Source organism: Arvicanthis niloticus, chromosome 1 (assembly GCF_011762505.2).
Source record: "Arvicanthis niloticus isolate mArvNil1 chromosome 1, mArvNil1.pat.X, whole genome shotgun sequence".
In the NCBI taxonomy this organism is placed as follows: Eukaryota; Metazoa; Chordata; class Mammalia; order Rodentia; family Muridae; genus Arvicanthis; species Arvicanthis niloticus.
In genome coordinates this window covers 56,939,650-56,967,127 of record NC_047658.1, presented here as the reverse complement: position 1 = coordinate 56,967,127, position 27,478 = coordinate 56,939,650, and the positions used below count along the sequence as shown (strand labels likewise).

The 27,478-nt window shown below is 34.8% G+C and overlaps 1 protein-coding gene across 2 annotated transcripts in view; it reads right to left on the bottom strand.

Moving 5' to 3' along the window:
- The window catches only part of LOC117720782 (vomeronasal type-2 receptor 116-like), a 40,323-nt gene extending 14,820 nt beyond the window's left edge, over positions 1 to 25,503 (bottom strand). The window contains exons 1-6 of one of the 2 annotated variants that reach the window (XM_076940284.1): positions 25,298 to 25,503; positions 18,625 to 18,904; positions 17,438 to 18,241; positions 16,504 to 16,731; positions 15,966 to 16,089; positions 8,144 to 9,063 (exon numbers count right to left, since the gene is read on the bottom strand). In XM_076940284.1, coding sequence (XP_076796399.1) covers positions 8,144 to 9,063; positions 15,966 to 16,089; positions 16,504 to 16,731; positions 17,438 to 18,241; positions 18,625 to 18,904; positions 25,298 to 25,503 — 2,562 coding nt within the window. Of the gene's footprint in view, positions 1 to 8,143; positions 9,064 to 15,965; positions 16,090 to 16,503; positions 16,732 to 17,437; positions 18,242 to 18,624; positions 18,905 to 25,297 lie in introns of those variants that run through there. The other variant, XM_034519451.1, reaches the window with a different exon arrangement.
- Between the last annotated feature and the right edge of the window lie 1,975 nt (positions 25,504 to 27,478).

The following is a 27,478-nucleotide window of genomic DNA, read 5'->3' as shown; positions in this document are numbered from 1 at the left end:
GAGTACTACTCAGCTATTAAAAACAAAGACTTCATGAAGTTCTTAAACAAACGGATTGAAGTACAAAATATCATCCTTAGTGAGGTAACCCAGGCAAAAAAGAACACCCATGGTTTGGACTAGGGATAAGTGAATATTAGTTCCAAAGCTCAGAATACCCAAGGTAAAATTCACAAACCACATGAAGCTCAAGTAAAAGAAAGACCAAAGTGTGGATGCTTCAGTCATCCTTTAATGAGGAACAAAATACTTGCAGGAGGAAATATGGAGATAAAGTCTGAAGCAGAGACTGAAGTAAAGGCCATCCAGAGACTATTCCACCTGGGGATCTATCTCATATACAGATACCAAACCCAGACATTATTGGGGATGCCAAGAAGTGCTTGCAGAGCTGAGCCTAATATAGCTCTCTCCTGAAAGGCTCTACCAGAGCCTGACTATAGCCACCAGCAGCTACGAGAACCAGGTTCACCTGAGAGAAAGGCTGGGAATGAAAGGGAATGGAGGGCGAGAGAAACATGGGGCTAAGACAACATATTCTGATCAAGGCCCAAAGTTTAATATTTTCCTTTCACATATAAAAAAAAGTAAGGCTCATCCCCCAGAGTCTCTTCTCAGTTCAGCACAGGGGTTGGGCAAGGAGATAGTAGCCAAAAGGTGTCCAGGCAAGCTCAGCAGGTTGTCCATTCTTCTAGCTCCTCTAGCAGATTGCAGGGCGCCAAGGCCAGCAATGCAATGCCTCCTCCAAGGTCCTACTGTTGTTTGGTCTATTGTTGTAAATGGCTCATGGGCCTACTCAGGCCTGGGGGAGGGGCACAGTTCCCTCCCTTAATTTTTTAAGATGGCAGTGCCAATATCCGTATGGGGCACAATATTTCATCCCTTCTAGGGTCTAGAGTGGCCGGGTGACCATGCCTGGCTTAGGTTGGCATTTATATTACTCCTATGTTACCTGTCATTGAGGAAAACATACATAGCATATTGATGTATGACTCTGTCTTAGGTTTATAGGAGCTCAAAACACTCTTACCCATTGTTGACTATCTGGCCATTATTGGCACAGTCTTTAGACCAAGACCACATTCAGACCAAAGGACCTGTGTGCATGCACTAGATACAATTCTTCACACCGATGTGTAACTGTCAGGAGGAAGTACCTGAGCTTGATGAGAGTGATCCCGTGTGAGGGCAATCAATCTGCTTAAAATACAAGATTCAAAGGTTAAAAGTAACATGATTATCCAAGTAATGTAGAAAATAAGGTTGGAAGTGGGAGTATTCCAGTATCTAATCCAACTGCTAATTAGCAGGGATCAGACACAAGTCTGGCCACCAGGTGGGTGGCTTAGTAAAAATTATTTACTCTCCAGTAATAGTGGAGACTGTTAAATCAAGTTAAATCAGCTGGCTGATTTGAGCCATATACATCATTAGAATCATAATTATTAGGCTCAAGATCTGTGTCCATTTGACAGACCAATCTTTCAGGCAGCCATCAGGCTGCATTCTCTTCTTCTGAAAAATGTAGGCTGACCCATGACCCCAAATTAAAACAGGATTGGGACCACAACAAGTATTATTTAAGGGGTCTCTCCACAAGACCCTTGCAAATGAGCTGGAAGTAATTGGATGCCAGTGGCATTCCGATGCAGACTGACCTTTAGCATCAGTTTGCAGAAAATTTAATACAAATAAGACAAAATCAAGGTGTGTTTTTGGTGACCTTCTAGGGTATAATTCTCCCTTTCTAGTTTAAAAAAAGTCAATTTTTTAGAATTACTTGTAAGACCAGGGAAGAAGCATCATTAGCTGTTTTTCCCATATTTAAAGAGTTATGAAAATATTATTTTAAAGTTTCATAATCTCTCTTTTACAAGTTTCTTGTCCTTGACGATAATAAGGAAATATCAGTAATATTAAACTCTCAACAAAATATCTCCATAGAATTGATGCTACAAATATTTACATATTAATGTTCATTTTGATTAGAGACCTGTCTGCTCCAGACAGCTTCCTGTTGTAGATTCTAAGAAGTAATTGAGCATCCTTGGAGTTACTCCAGTTGTGTGGTGACAGCCACTAGGCAAGAATTGCCTCTCTCCATCTACAGACAAATTACTGTCCAGAAAAGGACACACATGCAGAATAGTCGACTGATTATATCTGCCTAGACAGAGTAATCAGCCCTTAATAATCCTGCATCACTAAGGTTTGTCAGATGATTCTGGGCCAGAAGGCTTAAGATTTGATGATATATATATTGATGATATATATTTGATGATATATATATTTGATGATATATATATATATATATGTATGTAATGTAAAGCAATTAATCATTTTTTGAGGCAAACTTTTGTAATGATATCGCTCCATGGGTTGTCAAAAATTAAGAATAAATTTACTGAATGCAAACCTCTTACCTTTACCAGAAATGTAAAGGAATGGTATAAAAACATCCTCTATAACTATAATAATTCTATATGTATTTACTGGAATGGCACCTGGTGTAGGCAAGTCAAGCTGTATACATATTAAGTTTGAACTTTGTTTTGGATTAATTTAATAACCAATCTTTTTTAGCTGAGTGAGAGTATCAGATAAAGGCCAAGTTGAAGGCAACCTTGTCCTCTAAATATTGTTACATAACTTTAGATTAGGTCTTTTACTAGTAATAGATTGAATCTAATATACATGAGAGGAACCAAAGCCATCTCATTCTTATTTTTAACAAATTTGAAAGGTAGGATGTAAAGGAACGAAAACAAATTGAACATATTTTTTTTTTTTTTTGTCAGCAGATACAGTTATAATGTCATGTATGGAAGCAGGCATAATTTTAATTTCTCCAGCATAATCATAACTCTTGGCCCACAGACTGTTGTGAATGTCTTTGGGTCTTAGATTTACCCCTCCTCCCAAGCAAGAATCACCTTTCTAAGAGCTGGTCATGAAGACCCAGGACAAAAGGAATGTTTTGCACCTGAGCTTCTGTTGAGCTCAGTCTGCATTGTCTTAATTTAAATGTAAATGTTCTTAATCTCAGCCTGTTTTCTGAGGCCTGACTAGGCCTGTATTGTGCTGCAAGGTTTTTTATTTTTATTTTTTATTTTTTTAAACTTTAACTCTATGTGCTGTATCTTTTTTTTTATATATAAACATGGGCAAATCAAATACTCTCAAATCTTGATTGAACTGCCAACTGTAGCCAATGAAATATTGGCAGTTTAACTATGTTTTTAAGCCTCTTTTGTAATGTTAGGATATAACCATAACTTTGAGGAAAAAAAAAAAAAAAACAATTTTTAACGTTGTAAGCAATCTATTTTCTCTAAAATCAACACCAAGTAGATTACCTTTATGTTACAAAGTTTTGCTGCCAATTCTTATATGTGAATACATGATAGTGCAGCTTTTAATATCTCACTAAAGAGGCATTGTTTTTAAATCTTATCTTTATACATCTGGTCTCTGAATGACTCCAAACCTGAGTTACCAATCTTAAGTCAACTTTTTGTTACCAAGGTTGTAAATTTTAATCATATCCAATAACTTATATCAAGACATGTAAAACATACATATACCTTTAAAACCAATCAGAAACAAAAATGAAGTTTCAACACATCTTATGTATTTAAACCAAACAAAATTTCTTGCTTTTTCTACCTGTAATTTCAAGATAAAAGCAACTTGTCACAGAGATTTTTCTAGGACAAACAACTCTTACCTTCCTTATAGAATCCAAAAAACTGCTAGTCCCTTTAAAAGCAGCTTATACCAACAATTGACTTATAGAAAGGCTTTTCCAGCTAAGCTAGACTCTTAGCTACAGGTGTTAAGAAAACTTATCAGTCTCTGCTCTGCATATTAAAACTGACTTTGAAACCAAATTGAACTAGACCAAGGTTTGGATCAAACAATTTTAAGGATCTTTTGAACATCGAACACAGAACACCAAACAAAACAAGAAACAGACAATTGAGCCATGTGGACATTGGCATGCCAAGGGCAACCATTAAACAAAGAAGGCAGAATTATGGATATTACTCAGTGCTCTGCCCTTTTTTAGTTTTCCAGTTTTTTTAAACCCTGCTCCTCTCACCTGAGGCAGCTCTTGGGGTGCGGGCAAATGCCGAATATTCTCCTATTCCCAAATCACTGTCATCTCCTAGATGAGCTTGCATCAAGTCAATGCTCACTCAATTTAGAACCATATCCACCTTAAACACACTTCCTGCAAACACAGCCATAACTTAGCTAGCATCAGTGCTGTTCGTTGTTTACCAAGTGCTCTGGATACTCGGCTTTTTCTTCCATTTCCGTGGAGGTCCACCAAGACAGTGTTCCTCAGCTGGTTTTTCATTCTCAGGCCCCACAGGTGGGCACCATTCTGTAGCCACCAGTGGTTACAGGAACTGGAGTTCACCTGAGAGGAAGGCTGGGAATGAAAGGGAATGGAAGGCAAGAGAAACGTGGGGCCAAGACAACGTATTCTGATCAAAGCCCAAAGTTTAATATTTTGCTTTCACATATAAAGGGTAAGGCACCCCCCAGAGTCTCTTTTTGGTTCAGCCCAGGGGTTGGGCAAGGAGATAGTAGCCAGAAGGTGTCAAGGCAAGCTCAGCAGGCAGTCCATTCTTCTAGCTCTGGTATCAGACTGCAGGGTGCCAAAGCCAGCAATGCAATGCCTCCTCCTAGGTCCTACTGTTTGGTCTATTGTGGTAAATGGCCTGCACAGGCCTGGGAGAAGGGCACACCTGACAAATAAAGGTGCAGGTACTGACAGCCATCTAGTGAACTTTGCACAGGGTTCCCAATGAAGGAGTTAAAGAAAGGATTTAAGGATCTGAAGGGATTTGCAACCCCATAGGAAGAACAACAGTAAGAACCAATCATACACCCTAGAGCTTCTAGGAAATAAAGCACCAACCAAAGAGTACATATGGTGAGACCTATGACTTGAGCTGCATATGTAGCAAAGGATGGCCCTGTCAGACATCAGTGGGAGAAGAGGCCCACAGTCCTGTGAAGGGTCAATGTCCCAGGTTAGGGGAATGCCAGAGCAGGAATACCAGAGTGGTTAGGTGGGTGGGGAGCACCTTCATAGAAACAGTGGGAGAGGGAATATGACGCGGGAGTTCCAGAATGGAAACCAGGAAAAGGGATAACATTTGTAATGTAAATCAATAAAATATACAATAAAAAATTAAATAAAGGAAGTTGCATACATTTAGGACATTAAATACATCTGTATATCAAAAGACCTCAAATCTTTTTTTTTACTTCATATTAAAAATATGTATTAAGGAATTAATTGTAGGGAAAAAATAAGGCTGGGGATCCCAGGGTTCCTCCCACCATGATGTGGGTAGTCGGCTGGGAACACTCTGGGTTCCTCCAGCTGGAAGTTGGGCCCGGCTGCTCATTAACTAAAAGCCTCTCCCTGGCTCCTCATGGTTCCTCATGGCAGCTTGGCCCCAACACACGAGGAAGTCCTTGGGTTTCCAAAACTGGTTTATTCACATGGCAGATGGTGGATGGATGTGGATGCATACCCCCTAAAACCCAGGGTGGACCTGAGTTGAATAGGGAAGGGAGGAGGGGGAAGGGGCTAGGGAGGAATGTTTAATGGGCTCCACCTCTGGCCTTCAGGTACCTCATTAGTATGTAAATCTCTCTAGGGCCTGTTCCCACCCTCCACCTGTGTATGTGACTGAAGGGTGAAGGTGGAATGGAGATTAGACCTCATGTTAGGCCCAACAATTAATTTATCATAAATTGGTTTACATTTTAGAGTGTAATACTGAATGAAGTGGTCTTTTAACTTAAGTACATACATATCAATATAAGGGAATGAATTAAAACGTGATATTTATTTCTCACCAGCACCTGCCATGTGGGGTAGTTTCATTGGTACACATCGGGTGGCCTGATAATGCATAGCAGCAAGACTGTGCAGTAGTTCTGTGGGCATGGCTCTTTGTGGGGAATATAAGGAAGTCAGGTGCTAGTCCTGAGACTTGGCAGCCATTCCAGGCACCATCTTGGGATGCTCCTCACAGTTAGCTTCCTATTTGAATAATTTACCTAAATCTTGATGGTGTGCGGATTTTGTTAGCTCTTCCATTTAAGTTGGATCACCTAGTCTGTTACTCTCAGTACAATAAACCATTTTGAATTTCTCAGTTGACTTCTGTGTATCACATTAAATGAGTTTGTGTGATTAAGTTTGATAGAAAACTAAGCCTCAGATACAAAAGTAATTACTTTGAAAGGCATATGGTACTAAGACCACATAGCAAATAGCAAGATACTGTTATATTATAAGACCATTTGCATCCTCAGTCATGAAGTTTTTAACAGCATTACAATATGAGTCATATAATAGCATCAAGTTAGGAAGTCTTCATATTAAACAGGTTACGGTAATTATGACACAACACCATTATTCTTTTTTCAAGAACTTTTAATTAAAAGATTTATTAGATTATTATTACATAAGAAGATTTTAAATAACATAAGGACACAAAGTTATAATATCTGTTTTTAAGTCCAGGAATGTTCTTTATTGGGTTTTCTTTTTTTGCTTGAATTTTAATTTTCATAATGTTTTCTTCCTGGGAATAAAAGTTTACATAAATCATTCATTTTTCCAATTAATATATTCATTGTATTTAAATCCTGCTTAGCCTTTGATAACTCACCTAATATGGCTCCTCCCAATTTTGTCCCCTCCTCTCCCTTCCTGTTAATGGGAGAACTCTCCCCACCCCCAACTCTCTGGGTACCAGCTCACAGTGAGACATCAAGTCACTGCAGGACTACACACATGTTCTCTTACTGAGGCCAGAAAAGGTATCCAGACAAGGAAACAGGTTGCACAGGCAAGCAGCAAAGTCAGGGAGATCCCCAACTTCAGGTGCTTGAAGATCTACATGAATTCCATGCTGTCCTTCTGCTACATTTGTACAGGCACCTTAGGTCCAACCCATGTATGATCATTGGTTGATAGTTATTTCTGGGAGCTCCAAAGGGTCCAGGAAAGTTGTAACTGTTGGACTACTTCTGGAGGCCTTGAGTCACTTGGGTCTCTCAAACCTTCTCTCAATTCTTTCAGAGGGAACCCTGAGCTGTGTCCAATGTTTAGCTATGGTTCTGTTCATCTGTTTCTGTCAGTCTCTATGTGGAGCATCTCAGAGGGTAATTATGCTTGGTTTCTGACTGAAGCATAACAGAGTAGCTAAAAGTTTCAGGGATTGGTTCTGGGTCATGGGATGAATCTTAAAAGGGCACAGCCATTAGTTACTGAGTCAATCTCTACTTCATCATTGTCCCTGCACTTCAATTTGGTCTTCATGACAAATTATGGGTTGAAGTATTTTTAGTTGGTGTCCTGTTTGTCTAGTGGAGGTGGCCATTTGAGGCTCTGAATTCCACACTGGCAGAAGTCTCAGCTACTATCACCCTTTTAGACTCCTTGGAGCTTCCCTGACCCCAGGTATCTGACATATCATTGAGATGCCTCCTCAACTCCCACTGCCACGTTTTGTTTAATGACCTGTCTCTCTCTCCCTATCTTTTCATACACCTGATTTCCCTCATACCCAACCCATTTCCTCTCCCACCCAATTTCCTCCCTTCATCTACATTCAATTGTTTATTGTAGTCTTAGTGAGATTCATTCTTCCTTTTTTGAGCTTTCCTTGTTCTTATGATCCCAATTCCAGGGATACCAACTAACATAGAAAATTCTTTAAGTATGTTTTATAGATTTCCTTGCCAATCTAGATCAATACATATGTTTTCCTCCTTAAATGCTGTCTATATATAAGATCCACAATGAAATTTTTTTTTTAGAATTTAATAATAACACACAATTTGTACTGGGCAATAGATATCAAATGATATAATTTATACACATGAGTAACCATGTGTATAAATTTCAGATATCAGAATATTCAATGAAAAAGGCTGATTACATGGGATGATCCAATAGACTGATATTTAGTTCATATTTTAGATTGTTATTGCCGAGCTTGTTCTCTACATTTTTAAAAAGGAGAACCTCACATAATGACATAATACAAAGAATGCAGTGTAGTCATCATGTGGACATGTTTGGTATACTATGTAAGAGTTAACTTCAATTAATATTTTTAGATTTGGCATGCATTTTCCTAAAATCATGAAAAGAATTTATTTGTGGTCTCAACAAAATAATGTAGCATTTTGGGACAAAAATGCAAAGAAGCATCCCTGCACTGGAGGCCAAGATACAGAAGACCTCCACAGCAACCATAGCCTTGCCCATAGTGCTGTGGTAGACAGGGAGGAAGGTGATCCAGACACTGCAGAACACCAGCATGCTGAATGTCAGGAGCTTGGCCTCATTAAATGTATCAGGCAGATTCCTTGCCTGGAAAGCCACAGTGAAACTGGCTAGAGCCAGAGAGCCCATGTATCCCAGGACACAATAGAAAGTAATCACGAAACCTTTGTTGCAAACAATGATGATGTATCCATGTATCATGTGAGGATAAACATCAACAAATGGTGGAGAAGTTCCCAGCCAGATTCCACAGAGAATCATTTGGATGGAGGTGCATATGGGAATGATGTAATTAGGTGCCCTAGAAAGCAGCAGCCACCTCAGTCTTCTTCCTGGAACAGTGATCTTAAATGCCAGCACTACAGTAATTGTCTTGGCTAAGACACTAGAGGCAGCCACAGTGAACACAATGGCAAATGTAGTCTGCTGAAGCATACAGCTAGCTGTACTCGGATGACCAATATAGAGCAATGAACAGAGAAAACAAAATATGAGGGAGATGAGTAGGACATAGCTGAGAGTTTCATTATTGGCCTTCACTATGGGAGTTTCTCGGTGTTTCAAGAAGACACAGAGTACAATAGCTGTAAGAGCAGAGAAGCTTAGAGCCAAGCCAGCCAGAGCCATTCCCAAGGGTTCTTTATAATCCAGAAAGGTCACAATTTTCTTGAGGCACTTAGTTTGATCTGTGTTGGCATACTCATCCTCTGGACACATCACACATTGATCTGTGTCTAGTATAGGAAGGGAAGTATTACCAGATTTAATTTTTTCTAGAATAATCACAAGGTAACTAAACTTTATTAAGCTTACACCTTGTGTTTGATGAAAACTTAAATATGGGATCTTTATATGATGTTATCCTAATTTCCAATGTTTCTATTCTTTATCCAAGCTTTGTTCACATTATATTTTTCAAAAATAAAGCCTTATTGTTGCATAAATTTTATGTTTCCATACTAATATGCCTTAGATTGACCACTCATAGAATCATACAATTTTACCCTATAATTGTGTTTATTTTGCAAAAGAAGAACATAGAAGAATATATGTCAGCAAAATGAGTGATCATACTTATTGTCTCAAGCAGTTATTTGGACATATAAACTCTACCATTCCATATCTCCAAAAAGAACTTACAGCCAATATTTTATTAAACCATTATAATCCCAAACTCTCTTCTATACATATGTTCTTACAGGTACAAATATTTAGAGTCTTTATTATTCACTATGTAAACTTATTTTGAAAGAGACATTGTTTTTTTTGTTTTTTTTTATTGGATATTTTATGTACATTTCAGATGCCATCCCCTTTCCCCATTTCCCCTTCCTAGAAAACCCCTATCCCATGTCCCCTTTTCCTTTTTGCTTTTATACAATTTTTAAAATGATAATCAAAGGCTTTATAAGTTTGGTAATGCTGAATCAGAAAATCATAGAAAATAAAAATTTAGAGTTTTAGAGTTCAGTCCAACAGATACATCATAGACCCATATGCCGAAAATACTTGATGTTTGACAAAGAAGACAGAAAATAGAGTGGAAAAAAGAAAGCATCTTCAAGAAGTGGTGCTCATTTAATTTAACTGTTGTTCTTTATACAGGAGAATGAAAATAGATCCATATTTATGAACTTGAACAAAGTTAAATCCAAGTGAATCAATGACCTCAACCTAACACCAGACACACCGAATTTAATAGAATAGAAAGTGGGAAATAGTTAAACTCATTGGCATAGAGGAAAACTTCCTGAACAAAACATCAGTGGCTCAGACACCAAGATCATGAATTGATAAAGGGACCCTCATGAAACTGAAAAGCTTCTGTAAGCGAAAGACACCATCAATAGGAATAATTGACAACCTACTGTTTGAAAAAAAAATTTCCTAACCCTATTTCATACATAGAACTAATGTCCAAAATATATAAAGAACTCAAGAAGCTAACCTCCAAAAAACCAAATAACTCAATTAGAAAATGAGGTACAGAGCTGAACAAAGATCTTACAACAGAGGAATCTTGAATGGCCTAGAAGCACTTAAAGTCCTGTTCAAAGTCCTTAGTCATCAGGAAAACGGAAATCAAAATGACCCTGAGATTTGACATCACAAGAATCAGAATGGCTAACATAAAAAACCCAAACAACAGCCAATTCTGGTGAGTATGAGGAGAAAGAGGAACACTCTTCCAGAGCTGGTTGGAATTGCAAACTGGTATAACCACTCTGGAACTCAATCTGGTGGTTCCTCAGGAAATTGGGAATAATTCTAACTGAAGACCCAGCTAAGTCACTCTTGAGCATATACCCAAAATATGCCTCACCAATACCTCAGGAGCATGTGAGCCACAATGTTTGTAGCTGCCTTATTTTTAATATTCATAAGTTGGAAACAACCAGATGTCCTTCGGAGGAAGAATGGATAGATAAAATGTGGTTCATTTACACAATGGCATACTATTGATCTATTAAAAATGAATACATCATTAGATTTTACTGACAAATGACTGGAAATATAAAATATCCTCCCCAGTGTGGTAATTCAGACACAAAAGGAAGAACATGGTATGTACTCACTGATAAGTGGATATTACCCAAAAAGTAAATAATACCTTGAAAACAACCAAAGACCGTTAGAAGTGCAACAAGCAAAAAGGACCAAATAAGGATGTTTCAATTTCACTTAGAAGAGGGAAGGAAATATTCACAGTTGACAGAGGGAAAGGGGAAAATGTGAGAGGGTGGGGAAGGAAAAAACTGGAACAGGATCAGATATGAGGTGGGAGGAGAGAAGCCCACAGGGCCAATAGAATTAACAAATATGAGTAGCCTCAGAGGTTGAAAGGTGGAGAACCCTCTAGAAAGTACCAGAGATCTGAAAGGTTACCTACTTCCAGCACTCACTAATGGTAACCTTAGCAAAAATGCCCAACATTGGAGAGAGGGAACTCAATGAGCCCACCTTCAGTAGTTAGTCAGGTCCTCTTGTGGAGCGACATGGTTACTAACCAACAATTAAAATTACTGACCCAGAATTGTTCCTGTCTCAAAGAACTCAAAGAAAAAATTGAGAAAAGACTGAAGGAAAGATAGTCCAATAACCAGCCCAACTGACGATCCATCTCATTGGAGAGAGGGGCACTATTGTCTGACACTATTACTGATGCTATGATGTACTTATAGACTGGAGTCTGACATGGCTGTTCTCTGAGAGGAACTTTCAGAAGCTGATGGAGACAAAGGCAGACACTTTCACCCAACCCATGGACTGAAGTCAGTGACTCTTATTTTTGAATTATGGGAAGGACTTAGGAAGCTAAAAGGGAGAGTGACCCCAGAGGAAGACCAACAGTTTAAACTAACCCAGATTCCAAGGCACTGTCAGAGACTGAGCCACCAACCAGCAGCATACATAGGCCAGTCTGAGACACTGGTGGAGGGGAGCATCATTTAGGAGGCAAGGGAGAGGACTAATGGATTGATGATTGATCAGTGGCAGGGGGACTGAGATGGGAGAGGCAGCAACAACAAGAACATAATAATCAAGCATAATAAAAATGTTATACTTTCAACATTATATTGTATTCTTGGATAAAAATCACACATAGTCTCTCTCCATTTTATAAGACTTAATTAGCACAAGATCTGGGCAGCTGCCTACTCTTCATGGTGTTAGAATTAATTTTCCTTTCTAAAACCCTGATTTATTACTTACCACTATGTTTCCTCTGGGATGCTCAATGTATATTGAGGCATTTCAAAGAATCCTTAAGACTTACTTCAAAACTTGTACTACACAAAATTGAGAAATATATATGAAATTGATGATTTTTTTACATAGATAAACCTTGCTAAAATTAAATGAAGACCAGCAAAGAATTTAAATATTCCTATAATACCTAAGGAAATACAAGTGGTCATTAAATGTTTCCCAATAAAGTTAAGCCCAGGCACAGATGGTTTTAGCACAAAAATCTACCAGACTTTCTATGTAAAGTAAATACCAATGGTCATCAATGTATTTCACAAACTTAAAAGAAAAGAAACACTGCCAAATTATTTTTATGAGGTCTTGGTAACATGGATATCTATACTACATAAAACCTCAATAAGCAAAGGGGATTGCAGGCCAATTTCCTTTATGATCACTGATGACAAAATTCTTAACTCAAAATAGTTGTGAGTTTTGTTTTTGAAAATCAAAATAACACATTAAAACCATCATCCAACACGATCAAGTGGGCTTCAGGTCAGAGAGGAAGGGATGTTTCATATTAAAAAAAATTCATCAATATAATCCACCATATACAAAACTAAAAAAAGATTTACAGGATTAACTCATTAGATATTGAAAATTTTTTGGCAAAATTCAGCACAACTTCATGATAAAAGTCTTGTAGAGATAAGGAACAAGTTGTAAACACGAACATAATAAAAATCAAAATACACCAAGCCAAAGACATCATCATGTTAAGTAGATAGAAACTTAAAGCAATTCCACTAAAATCAGCGATGAGACAAGTCTTTTAAATCTCTCCCTGTCTCCTCAAATTAGTAAGTGATTTTCTAGCTAGAACATCATAACAACTTGAGGAGATGAAGATAATACAAATTGAAACACAATAAGTATTTGGAAAAAGTATGTCTATTCACACATGAGTTGATAGTATACATAAGTGACTCCCAAAATACCACCATAGAAGTGCTGTAGCTAAAAATAACCTTCAGCAAAGTAGTGGATACAAAAATACCTCAAAAAGATGGTAGTCCAATGTAAAAATAAACCATAAATTGGATGAGAAAGAAATTATGGCAACAATATAATTTATGATGTCCACAAAAAAATGTAAAATAAAACACTAACCAAGCAAAAGAAAGACATATAACAAGAAATTAAAGTCTCCAAAGAAAAAAATTGAATAAAATATCAGAAAATGGGAAACTCTTTCATGCTCATGGATTGGTAAGATTGATAGTAAAATAGGCCATGTTGACAAAATCAATGTATAGACTCAATGCGATTATGCAATTCTCATCAAAATATTAACATAATTCTTTATAGATACCTTAAAAACAATTTTTAATCTCACACAAAAAAAGATAAAAGAAGAAAAATAAACAAACAACATAGTTAAAAAAATCTGAACATAAAAGAATTTCTGGAAGGAAAAGCATCCCTCAAGCTATTTTAAAGAGTAATAGTGACTTAAAAATGCATGATTATGGTATAGAAAAAGACAGATTATTCAAATCATTGAGTCCAGACAAAAAAACAAAGCCCTATGGACACTTGATTTTTGACAAAGAATCCAAAACCATGTACTGGAAACATGAAGTTATCTTTAACAAATGGTGCTAGTCTAATTATATCCATATTTATCACCCTGAAAAAACACAAGGCCAAATGGATCAAGAACCTCAACAACAACAACAAAAAAACTTTATATACTAAATCTAATGGAAGAGAAGGTGGGAAATATCCTGAACTCATTGGAACAAATAAAAAAATTTTCTAAACTGAACATAATGGCCCAGGTACAAAGATTAGCAATTGGTAAATAGGATCACGTAAAACTGAAAGGCTCCGTAAGGCAGAGGACATGGTCAATAGGACAGCATACAGATTGTAAATGTGTCTTCTCCAACCCTACATATGACAGCTGAATGAACTCAGGAAGTTAGACATCAGCAAACCAAGCAAGTCAATTAGAAAATAGGGTACACAGCTAAACAGAGAATTCTCAACAGAGGAATCTAGAATAGTGACAAAGCATTAAAAACAAAACTTCAGCATTCTTAGTCATCAAGGAAATACAAATGAACATGACCCTGAGATTGCATCTTATACACATCAAAATGGCTAATATCAAAAAATTCATATGACATAACATTCTGCTGAGGATGTGAACAAAGGGTATCAGTCCTGCATTGCTCCCTCTGCAAGCATTTAGAAATTGAACCATCAGTTAAAGAGCATACATGAGGTGGGCCAAGGCCCATTTCAAATCTATAGCAAACATGCAGCTCAAACTCCATGACTGTCTTATCAGATCTCAGTGGGAGCGGATGAGTCTAGCCTTGCAGCACTTATGCCAGAGAAGAGGGCTACACACAGGGACCCACTCAAAGCTGAAGTAGTAGGGTAGATGTAGTGATTCTTTAACATGGGGACCAAGAAGGGTGCAGCCTTAGGATTAAACAATTAAATAAATAAGTTAATTAATTAAAATCAGGACCAAGTCAGATCCACTATTTTCTTATCTATTTATTACAGTACTTGATGTTTTAGCTAGAGAAAAAAGACAATACAATATAGAGAAAATGAAGTCAAAGAACCATTCATAGATGATATGATTTTAAACACATGTAACTCTAAATATTCGAATAGAGAATTCCTGGAGCTGATATAAATTATCAACAAAGTGTCTGGATACAAGATTAACATGTGCACACACACACAGACACACAGACACACACACACACACACACACTAAGTTCCATATATACAAATGACAAATTGACTGAAGAAGACATTAGAGAAACAATACCCTTCATAATAAACTGAAATAACGTAAATTATCTTATGGAAACTATAACAAACAAATGAAAGTTGTATGAAAAACTTAAACCTCAAATCATGGATGAGATAGAAAGATCTACAATGTCTTGAATCAATTGAATAACATAGTAAAATATTAATTCTTTCAACTTCAACATATTGAACCAACAAATCCCATCAAAAAAACAACATCAGTTTTTACATACCTTTAAAGAACATTTCCTAATGTCATGTGAAATGCAAGATATCCTTGAATACTAACGGATCTTCTGGATAAATCACCATTTCTGATTTCAAGTTATACTACATAACTATAGTAATAAAAATCCTATTATACTGGAATAAAACTTGCCTCATTGATCATTTAATGGAATTGAAGATGAAAGATAAAATCACACATATATGGACCCTTAATATTGCGTAAAAATCCAGAAATAAGTACTGGGGAGAAAAGGCTTCTTTCAGAAATGCTATGGTTTAAGCTAGATGTCTTCCTATTGTAACACTACTTTGAAAAATGTTTTCCAAAGTTTTTATTAACCTCAATGTAGATATCAGTACTACCTATTTAATTATGACATCTCTGTGCATACTATATATAAATAATAGAATAAAAGCTGTTATTCAGATTTCCATTTGTTGGACTCCAATCTTGAGTGTGAATGAGATGGCAATAGAAAAATGCAAACTTCTAATTATATTATTAATCTACCATAGAAAACTCAAAAATGCATACTTCAAAAACATGATATAAAATCAAGTAACATCTAGTGGTGTTAAAAACTCAGTGGATTCTGGAATGCAAAGATTCATAGAATCTATGTCATCAATAAATTTGAAGTATACAACTGTAAAAATACATTAACATCTTGTATTCTGAAGAAATATTGTTTCATTGGTTCTAGAATTATGAGATAAAAACATAGTACATTAGAGAAAGTTATTATTTCAGATCACAGTGTTACTGATTTTTTTTTACTGTTATTTATCATTTCTTTTCCCACAAAGGACATTTGAAAACTATGTGCATATGGGAGATATAAGCAATTTCATTACTCTGAGGAAAAAATATGCTCACCTGTCCTGTTGGAAACTTCATTTTCTGGGCAAGGGTAACAATCAAAACAACAGGGAGCCTTTCCTTCTTTAAAGTATTTTCTGAGTCCTGGTCTGCAAGGCATACTACATATGGAAGGTAGCATCTGAGGAAAGATCAGATATATTATAGAAATAAATAGTTTGACATATGTGGTAAAAGCTGCAATGATACACAAAAGAAATCCATTGAACCACCTCCTTTTACACACATGTATCCCATTCTAAAGCAAAATCACATTGCTTTGTTTTTGGTAGATAAAACTTATACAAACACATGGTGATTTGTATATTGTGAAACACTTATGAGAGTGTGAGACAGAGACAGAAACTAAGAGAGGTATAAGAGAGAAAAAGAGACAGAGAGATAGATAGACAGACACAGAGGGGAGAGACAGAAAGATTAGGACAGTGTAATTCAATAAATAAGAAAATATTAAAATGTTTATACCATGACAAAACAAATAGTAGACAAGATTATTATTGTCTAACATAAACAATAATTATTAAAACTAAATTACCTTCTTGATATCTGTAGCTGAATCTATCATTTCACCAGACATAAAAAGTTGTTGTCCATTTGGAAAATGACCAGAAAACCTTCCTATTTTCATTTTAAGTCCATATTGTTTTAGAATATCAACGATATAGAAAATGTCATACTCTGTATCCAGTTTTTTATTCTGGTTCATGTTTACTTGGTGTCCAGAAGGATTTGAAAATTGTATAGTCTTCAGAAAAGAGAACATCTAAAACACATTTGTCACTTTAATTTCAGCACTTCAGACATATTAGTATAGAAATTTTAAAGTTTGGAATATCAATAATATCCATATATACTCCTAAAATCCACATTTTTCAGAAGTATTCACTACTGAAAAAATAAAGCATATTTCGTATGCATGCAAAGTTTCCCCGTGGTATACAAATATCATTTTCTCATAGGATTTTATATCATAACACACATCCACATGAATTTCACGATTTGAGAGCAGTGAAAAATTATCTGTTTTTTTCTGACAACAGTATTATTAGCTCATAAGATAATCTAAATACTCAATATTTCAAAATATGGCAAAAGAACTAGAAATTACTTCAGATTTATTCATTACATTAATTAAAAAATTTTGGTCAAATAAAACACAATTTATTTTCATAATTTCATTTATTAATTTATAAGCAAAAACTTCAAATGTTAAAGGAATGAGATGTGTTTATGATTGAAATATTGGTCAAAATGTCATGACTAAATTTATGAAATGTTGACTTGGGTGCCAATGCTGGTTGTCTCATAAATTATGACAGTAATATGATATGCCTCCTATGCAGTGGTAGGGTACAGAAAGACATGCATTTACAATAAGTCTTACTTATTTACATGGATTTTGAATTAATGATTCCCTTTATAAATGCCATCTCTATGATATAGATGCTGTTTAGTATAATATTTATTACCTTCCAGGAGTTAAATTCCAGTAACTTTCCATCATTCTCTGAGTAGGTATCTACATGTTGCAGAAGCATCTCATGAAGTGAGTGGGCCACAGCATACACAGCATTGTATAAGCTGAAACATGATTCACTCATAGACATTCCAAGGGGTGGCACTAAAAACCATTTAAATAGAGTTTGGGTTGGACAGTTCTTCAGTGTTATACAATTAGGTGGCGGCAAAGAACACTTAAAGGAGGTCCACCACAGTTTAGCAAAAGAAATGTCATTACTGTAGTTTGAAGGGTGTACTGTCTGCATAAATTGTTTAAAACCAGACATCTCAGACTGCTGATGTGAAAAAATAAGAGTCCCATACAAGGAGTTAAGCATGAAATCTCTTAACATTGTTATCATATCAAATTGTGACACACTGACCCAGAGTCTCTGAATGTTTTTGAATTTCCATAGCATGAAGTTCAATTGTACAGGAGATTCTTTATCACCATAGACAATCACAACTTTTGCTGATGACATTATTATTTGGTGATAATATGTATTCATCATTTTAAAGTATAATATATGATTATATGTGATCATTGTGACAAATGCTAAGCAGACAGTGTTTCTTTCCATGACTGCTCTTAATTCAGAAAGGAATTGAATTCCATGGTCATCATCTGTAATGATCACTCCTACCCAATTCCATCTGAAGTGAACTACTAGGGACACGATGGCTAGGGGTAGAGATGTGTCCTTTGGAGTCATCTGGTAGAGATGAGGAAATTGTTCCTGGTCACTTATGAAATTAGAATAACCACAGTAAATCTGAAAGATATTGACCATAAGTATCATTATAAAGAAGATGGAATGCACAGGGATCAGTCTAAGATCTAAATGTGCTAAAGAACAAGCTAGAAGTGTGAGAAAGTGTCTATTCGTTATCTTAAAATGAAAATTATATCCAACATTTTGTGAATTGCTATACAAGTAAAGACAAACCATGTCTTATGGTAAGTCATTTCATACTATGCTCTTTCTCCCACCAGTTTGCCATAAAGTTGTATTCACCAAAGATTGTATCTACTTTTTATGTTTGATCAATCAGAATAGATATAATTGACTTCACTTCCTTTTAGTCAGCTTTGGTGCTCATAAACTCAGACTAATGTAAGATAGTGTATCACTAAATGTAACCCTTCATGACCTACCTCTGGAGTTCTGGAGAAGTACAGGATTGGTCCAAATTTGTAAGATGTTATCCATAGAGGTCCCGTAAGTATAATTAAATATCTTCTCTGATTTGTACAGTAGTAATTAGGAGTAATTTCCTTTCTTTTCAAAGACAAACCTCCTTTCACATGATCCAGCATTAAGTTACATTGAATGTCAACTAATAGAGAAATGTTAGGTAAAATATGAATGTTCCTATTGATTTCTTCAATGGCAAAATAAACAGAGGAAATCAAGTGGATGGTCTTAGGTGTCACCCTGAAAACAGAACACACCACAGATGGAAGATATGGGTTCTAATTATGGTAATATTAAATAAAGCTTAATGTGGTTTAACCATCGAATTCTTGGAGTTTTGTGACACACTGATATGGTCATCCAGTAACTTATTGTGATTTATTAGGATGTGAAAACTACAAAAATAACTTAACAGTTTTAAAGTTGGTTTATTTAATTAGATGAATTGAACTTTATTATTTCTCTTTTATGCTCTTATATTTAATATATACGAATGTATTAAGCATTTACAGGGTTTTCTATTATATTATTCTTTTGACTTCATTAGTTGTGTTCTGAAATTAGAAACCATGTGCATTTTTCTTTTGATATTTAATAATTTCTTTAAATACAAATTTTATATTAACAGAATTTTGTCAGTTTTGAACTTTTCTACAGTTTCTATTTTTTTGGAACAAGATAAAATATCAGTGTGTCCTCCATTAATAAGGAAAGATTTGAGCCAACTTTGAATCTGCCAGTGCCTTCATGTTATAATTCTAATACCTAACATGTGGAAAAGAAATGAGAATTATTTGCTATCTAAAATGTCACTAGCCTTTATAAATATATGAAGATACTAGCCATATTTGTCTCTGTCAATAATTGCAAAAGTCTAATGAATTCATAGGTAATCCAATTCTTATACTCTTTTATTCCTTACACATAGTTCATCTGTTTTCATTTTCTTTTTGAGGTTTTATAAAATTGAGTGATAAAAGATTAATTATAACTATAATATTTCCCTGTTAGAATTGAATTCCTTTTGCTTCATGTCTAACCTTAGGTTGTTACTCTAATTCATCCTTTCTCTATAATCACTAGCTATCACATAACTGGCCTTGGGTTCTATTTGATTCAGACTTAACTATATATGTCAAGTTTCTTTACAAACTGCAGTTTAGAATTGAAAGAAAGAGTAGCTAAAACAACCTTAAATAATGAAATAACTAATAGAACTGTCACCATTTCTAATCTTACTCTGTACTTCACATCTCTATTAATAAAATTGGCCAAAGTGGGGTGGGTGTTGATCAACAGGATGCAACTAAAGACCTAAAAATAAACACACAACTTTGGACACATGATTTTTTTTTTTTTTTTTTGATAATGAAGCCCAGAAAACCACAGTAGAATAAAGAAACTGTCTTCAATAATGGTACTGGCCTAACATTATGGCTTCATGGAGAAGAATAAAAATACACCCATGCCTGTAACAGTGGAAAAATCTCAACTCTATATTTTATATCGACACTTGGGATACAAAAACTCACTGGTGATACATTTTCAAGGGAATATTGAATGGAATTTGGATGAAAAACAGAATATAAATTTAGTGACATTTTGGAAATACTTTGCCTTATCATATTTTGTCAAGATTTTAACTTTTGAAGTTCATAGTTTTTCTTTGTTTACTTTATAGCTTCCAAGCTTTTCTTTTTATGGGATACTTGATGGTTAGATTATATATGTTTATTTTTCTTTTGTATATTACTGTGTTGCTCATTAATTTATTTTTGCAGGGGCTATTTTTATGTTTGTGTGAATGATTTTTATATTCTGAAAATTTTGTTTTATCCTATTTTTATTATTATTCTTTATATAACAAGTTTTAATGTGTGAAGGTAAGAATGTGGGCCCATATGGGTAGTAATTAGGAAGTGATCTTACAAGAGTTGAGGGAGTAAAATTCAGAATTTGTTTATATTGTAGTAAAAACATATTTTATATAAACAAGGAAGGAAATACAAATTTGATTTATGCTGTAAATTTAGATATACCTAGAAAATAGTGTGCTTAGTAAAAAAAAGCATAATAAGGCAAGAAGCATAAAATATCATTTACATTAAAAATTCAAATGTACAAAATGGAAAGGAAAGTAGATTTAGCAATTGGGTAGGGATGTGCTTATGAGAAGATTAGAGTTGGAGGATACAGCATTCAAGATTCAAATGAAATCTGCTATGTATTTTAAGCTTGACTGTGGTGTTGGACACACACATCTATATATGCTGCATTCACACTTTAAACACACAGATCATAAATTATATATCTACAAAATCTAAATGGAAAAGGGTGACGATTTAAATCAAATTAGCTTTACTAAAGTTTATTTTTTAATCATATGTTTAATTTACATTAATAGTTATACAAACATTTTATAGTCAGTGGTTTCTGTATAAAATATTTAGTGTTTTAGGTTTTTAAAATTTTGTTGGTCTCATTCTGTGATTTTCAATGAGACAAGGTGGAAACCTTGTCTCATCTGCTTGGTGAGTGTCTACTTATCAGTTGTGAGATTTCTCTTTAAGTTGTAGAAAGGCTGGAGTTTATCTGATGAGTATTTTCTTTTCAATTCACCACTATGTCTATGTCTAATCATGAAATTGACATTGTGAATTTTCTAGGTTGAAGGCTGTGTTTTGCCATTAGCCTCTTATTATTCCATATGTACCAGCTATATGCACACAGTCCATATCTATTTGTGCATAAAATATGATTAAAACATTGACTAATATAGGCAACTGATAGATACTGAGTGAGGAAAAATACTGAATGAGAGAGAATCAGTTATCTTTAAAAATGTATCCCCTTGGTAGTTAAAACTCATATAATGGAAGGTCATAAATATAAGAGCATAACTGCAGTGAAAATTAGACTTGATTTTTTTTAAGGATTGCATAAATCAGCATACTGGAATGCATAAATTTGGAAGAATTATTGGAAGACATTAAATATGATGGTAATGCATTCTATGCTATTCTCAAATAGGTAATGTTCTTTTTTAAAAAAAAATAGCACAAGCAAGGGAACATGTGGGAGAAATATAGGAAAATATTTTTGCATTGTTCAAAGAATGCTATTTGAATTATTCTCTGAGGTGTTGTAAATAACTGTGTAGAGGGTCATCAAAAATAACTATAATATGGAGCAGATCCAACACTTACTAATACTATAGGAGGGTAAATATTACAAGCAGAGTCCACCTCCAGTAAAACGATAGGGAATCAAGTTGGGGGTTGGGGTTGCTATACCACAGTCAAAAACTGTGGACGAATATTTTTCCTGTCTAAAAAAAACTGCAAGGATAAAAATGGAGAAAAGACTGAGGGAATGGAGGTCCAGTGACCAGGATAACTTGGGATCCATCTTAAGAGTTTCAAGGTCTGATACTATTACTGATGGCTAGTATGGCTGCTCTCCAAGAGCCCCAACAATCAGCTGATTGAGACAGATACAGATAGTTACACTCAACCAATTGCATTAAGTCCAATACCCCTGTGGATGAATTAGGGAATGGCTGGAAGAAGTTTTGGAGGAGAGTGACCCCATAGGAAGACCAGCAGTCTCAATTAACCTAGAATCCTGAGATCTTTCAGACACCACCAAGGAAGCAGCATACACTAGCTGTTCCAAGGCTCCTGACACATATACATCACAGGACTGCCTAGTCTGGCCTCAATGAGAGAAGATGCACCTAACCCTTGAAAGACTTGAGGCCCAGAGAATGGAAAGGCCTGGCAAGGTATGTTGGGGAAGGGTGTGGGTATATCCTCTTGGAGAATATGGAGAAGAAATGGAATGAGGAACTGTCTTCGGTCAGACCAGGAGCAGGATAATGACTAAAGTGTAAAAAAAAAAAATCATTAATGATAAGTTTTTAAAAATGTTAGAACACATGATAAAAGAAACCATATCTTAAGAATTTAAAAGAAATAAATTAAAAATAATTTTCAAAAAGCATGCATATCTTTGAGAACTAATGATGCTAACATGTCACATTTTTATGGAAAATGAATTGATTTTAATTACTACAAACAAATTTGTGGATAACAAATATGTTGCTCATACACACAAAGGTCATTATTACCCTGGTAAGAAGAGTAAAATATTAGGGAGAACTAGATAATAAGGAATGATTAGCACTATAGGAAACATGTAAACTTTATTCCCTTCAAATATCAGGAATCATTGGGGAATGTATTTCAAGAGATTGAGGTGAAAGTTGACTATAGAGAACTGTTCTCTTCTGGATATGAAAAAGGATTTATATGGTTAAACTGACAGCAATGAAAAAAAATTTACTCTCTAAAACAATTCAAGGATAAGTAAAACTAAATGCTAGCATCAAAGTGTAATTAGAAAATCTCACCCTTAGGTGCAGGTTTTAGCTGAGAAGAAAGGTACATATAGCTTTCTCTAAGAGATTATCTTAGAGATAGCTGTGTGGAAAATCTCACATATGAAAATATATAGGTAGCATTGATTAGTCTTGAATTGTTGAAAATAAAATACAAAAATTGGGTGAATAGGCAATGGAGTTTATTCAAAGGATTGGTTGAGGAAAATGATCAAAATAATCAAAATACAGTGCATGGACACTCAGAGAACTAATAAAAATATGGTCCAATTAATCAAATTCAAAGTGTGAAGGTTTTGAATACAGACTTAAACTGATGAAGTATTTGATTGTTTAGTTCCCATCATTTGACATCATGGTTTGATGAAACAGTTAAACACATACTGGGAAAGTCGGGATCTGAATCCCAGTGATGCACAAACCAATAATTTAATCTTCATCTTGAAAGCAATATGTCAAAGATTGTCAAGGTTAAAATCAATAATGTACTGTAAAAGTCCATTTGGGTATACTTCATATCTAATGTAAAACAATATTTAAGAAGCAGAAAGACTAAATAAATGAAATGATCTCCTTTATTTTTTTTCTACCAGAAAAGCTCCAAGTTAGAGACAATAATAAAAATGACTTGAAGAATGCATTTGCTTAGAAACAGAGAAATTTGAAATAGGTCTTTCACCTTAGACATCAGAGTGTTTCAAATTTAGTCTCATAAATGACAAATTGCAATATTATTTGTACTTTCAATACTAAAATGTTTCAAACATCCACATTCAACCAGGTACACTGAATCTAATAGAAGAGAAAGTGGGAAAGAACTGTGAACACATCAGCACAGTGGAAAATTTCCAGAAAAAAACACCAATGGCTCAGGCTTTATGATCAAATATTGACAAATGGGATCTCATAAAATTGAAAAGCTTCTGTAAGGCAAAGGACACTGTCAATGGGACAAAATGGCAGCCTACAGATACAGGGCTAAAATCCAACATACACAAAGAATTCAAGAAGTTAGACTCCAGAAAAGCAAAGAATCCTAATAAAAATGAGGTACAGGAGTAAACAAATATTTCTTAACCAAGGAATCTCAAATGGCAGAGAAGTACCTAAAAAACTATTCAACATCCTTGGTCATCAGAGAAATGCAAATCAAAATGACCCCGAGGTTCCACCTCATACCAGTTACCATGTAAGTGGATTAGTAATCCAATATTTTACTTCTAAAAATTCATTTGCTTTATCAACTCTTATAGTATTAATAATAATGATAGAAATATTTAAATACTGATAACAAAATAATATTGAATAGCCATACAACCATCTTTATTATATAGGCAGAATATAGGAAGAAGAAAACACACCTTTTTGGAAACATGTATATTGAAAGTTTCAGCAGATTTAATTTTCAGAGTGTTGGACATAAAATGAAAAAAAAAATAATTACAAGTGCTTTATCTTTGACATCTAAGCTACGGCCTGCCTCCAGTGAGTCTATGTTATGGGGGCAATAACACATTTACTTCTGAAGATTTTCTTGTTCAAACTATTGAACTACTCAATTTCTCCTGAATTCTTTCCATCTATATCAGCTAATTAGGACTACTGGGTCATCTTCTTCATGCTATATTTTTTTCACAAATATGTTTTTTTTTTAATAATAGTCACTTTTGTTATATCAACCTATAGTTCTACTTCAATATCCCATTTTGACTGAGATTTTTGTGATTTCAGCTACAGAATTCATAGACAACAACAATTTTGAAATTATGGCATATATATTATTAAACCTAAATCTGTATATCTTTTCAATACTCGTAACTAAAAGTCGGGCCAGATATATTGATATTTGATGTGGAGACATTGGGCATCCAAGCCAATGGAAGAAACATTAGCAAAACAATAAAAATCCACTTTCTGGTAGATTTTATGAAATAAACCAAACAAGTATTTTTGTTACTTTTCTTAGGAGCATCACATGAAACCCTAAGATGGAAATTGTCATATTAAGGGGGAGTATGGTCAATATTGTGATTCATTCATTTAGCATTTACTTGGATTATGATAAAAAATGACAAAAAGTATGCTACACCATAAAACCGACATAATGAAACATAAAATAAATTTTAGTTGTGGTGTGGAGTAGGACATCCAGAAGGCACATAGGCTCTTATCTATCACTCAGCATCCTTGGAATGCTTTATGTGCATTTGTGTATAAATGAAAGATGCACTTACTGCTTGTCTAGATTCCCACTGAAGTAATCATTCTTCACATAACCACTCTTTGTATAAATATAAAAGAAACAGCCAGTCTCTTTATCTCCTAGATAATTTTCTTTGTCTTTTATTCTCCAAAAGCACCTGGGGTCACTCAAATGGCAAAAAAGAAAGGAAATCTTCAGACCCAAGAATACAACAATCAAAGAGAACATCTTTGCCATGTCCTCAAGTCAGGTGCCTGAGCAAAATGCAGTATGAAGCGTCATTCAGGCAGACTCTCACATATCAAATTTTAATGTAACATACATCCAAGTGTCACTTTTTATTGCTGTAGTTACTATTAAAGAACACATGTACATCTCAGAACATTTACTGTTCAGTTCACTGTTTGCCTCTGGAGGATTGTGAAGCACTCTCTGGCCTGGGGCTCTGCATCTGAGATCCTATAGCCAGGTGAAAAATAGGTGTAATAATTTTGGTCATAATTATTCTTCTATGTATCCCTTATGTTTGTATTCATGTAAGTAGACATAAAGGTTCCAGACATGATTCCTTTTGGGAATATTTTCTCACAAGCCTAACTTATCAGACCTGTTTTCTGAAATCCTTTGCAATAGTTCCCTTTGATTACATAGGTTATTCCAATGAGTTTTACAAGAATTCATGTCAATGAATCCAGCTGAATGAATCCATTTGACCTCAGTAATAAAAAGATTAATAAAAGTAAGCAATACCTTTATACATATTGAATGCTTCTAGACATTAATTTCATATGCTTGCTTTCTACCACATTCTTGTTTCTTGCACTAATAATTATGAATTGGTCTTGCAAGAATACATAATTTGAAATTAATGTTATTCATAAAATGTTAACAAAAACTGATTAAATGGGAAATCCAAGGGAAGCATGTTTTTTAAATTCATTGTTCATTAAAGGGCATGTTAAATAACAAGCTAAGTGCACAGAGTACACTATGCTCTGTCTTAAGTGAGCTCAAAGTGCATTAACATTAGTGGTGATGTTGAAGAAATTCATTTTATTAATATGCAAGAGTGATTTCCCTAATGATGTGTCATTACAAATGCACAGATGTCTTGGATTATTTTGTTTGAATTACAATTTTGTCAGTTCTAAACATTCTTTTTATTTGTCTTCTCTTGTGATTTTCTTTTTTTTTTATTTTTATATTTTATTTACATTTCAGATGCCATCCCCTTTCCCCATTTCCCCTCCCTAGAAAACCCCTATCCCATGCCCCCTTTTCCTTTTTGCTTTTATACATTTTTTTAAAATGTTAATCAAAGAATTTACAAGTTTGGTAATGCTCAATCAGGAGTGTAACCCAATTCCTAACCTAGATATATAAACTATCTTTGACTGGTGGAGACATGTGAACATCTGCCTCCATGCCCCCCCCCCTTTCTCTCTCTTTCTCTCTCTCTCACATCCTAGCTTCACCCTTTCTGTTAAAATAAAATTTTTTTCTCTCAAAATGCAATTAGAGCACAATTATTCCTAATTGTACCAGTGAGGTACAATATAGTCCTAATACCCAGTCCATCTTTTTGTTGACTAACCAGAACCTCTCTCATCTCTCCTAACTAAAACACTTAGTTTTGAACCTGGCTTTTTCTGATGGATATACATAGATATTACTCAGCACAAATTATTTCTGCCAAGGAAAATCTTCAAAGTTCATCATACAAGACAGAAAATACCCTCATAGTAGATGGTTTGGAATATAACTCAGTGATCATTCTTATTATTAATACCTTTTATAAGAATGTATTTTGAAAAATATATGTTTGTTGCCATTCAGTTGCTTTAGGATTATTTTTTATAACTATTGTATTACATTGCATGGGCAGGTATGCCATATGTTAAAACTTTTATATTCTTCAGTTTAGTTCTTTGCTAGTATTCAGTTTTACAAGTCATTTTGATCATAATCACACCATTCACTAATTCTTATATTCCTACATTAACTATCCATCCAACTGTGTCTTTTATTTTTTAAGCCATTCAAGACTACTTTTTGCTGTCAAAATAATTTTGGAACAATTGATCTTTCAAAGAAGTATGATCAATTAGACATGATATCAATGCTCATTTAGAAAAAAAAAAGGGGGGGTTTCTTTTGTTTCCACAAACTAAAATTTCCATATTTCCATTCACCAATACCAATGGGAAAATTG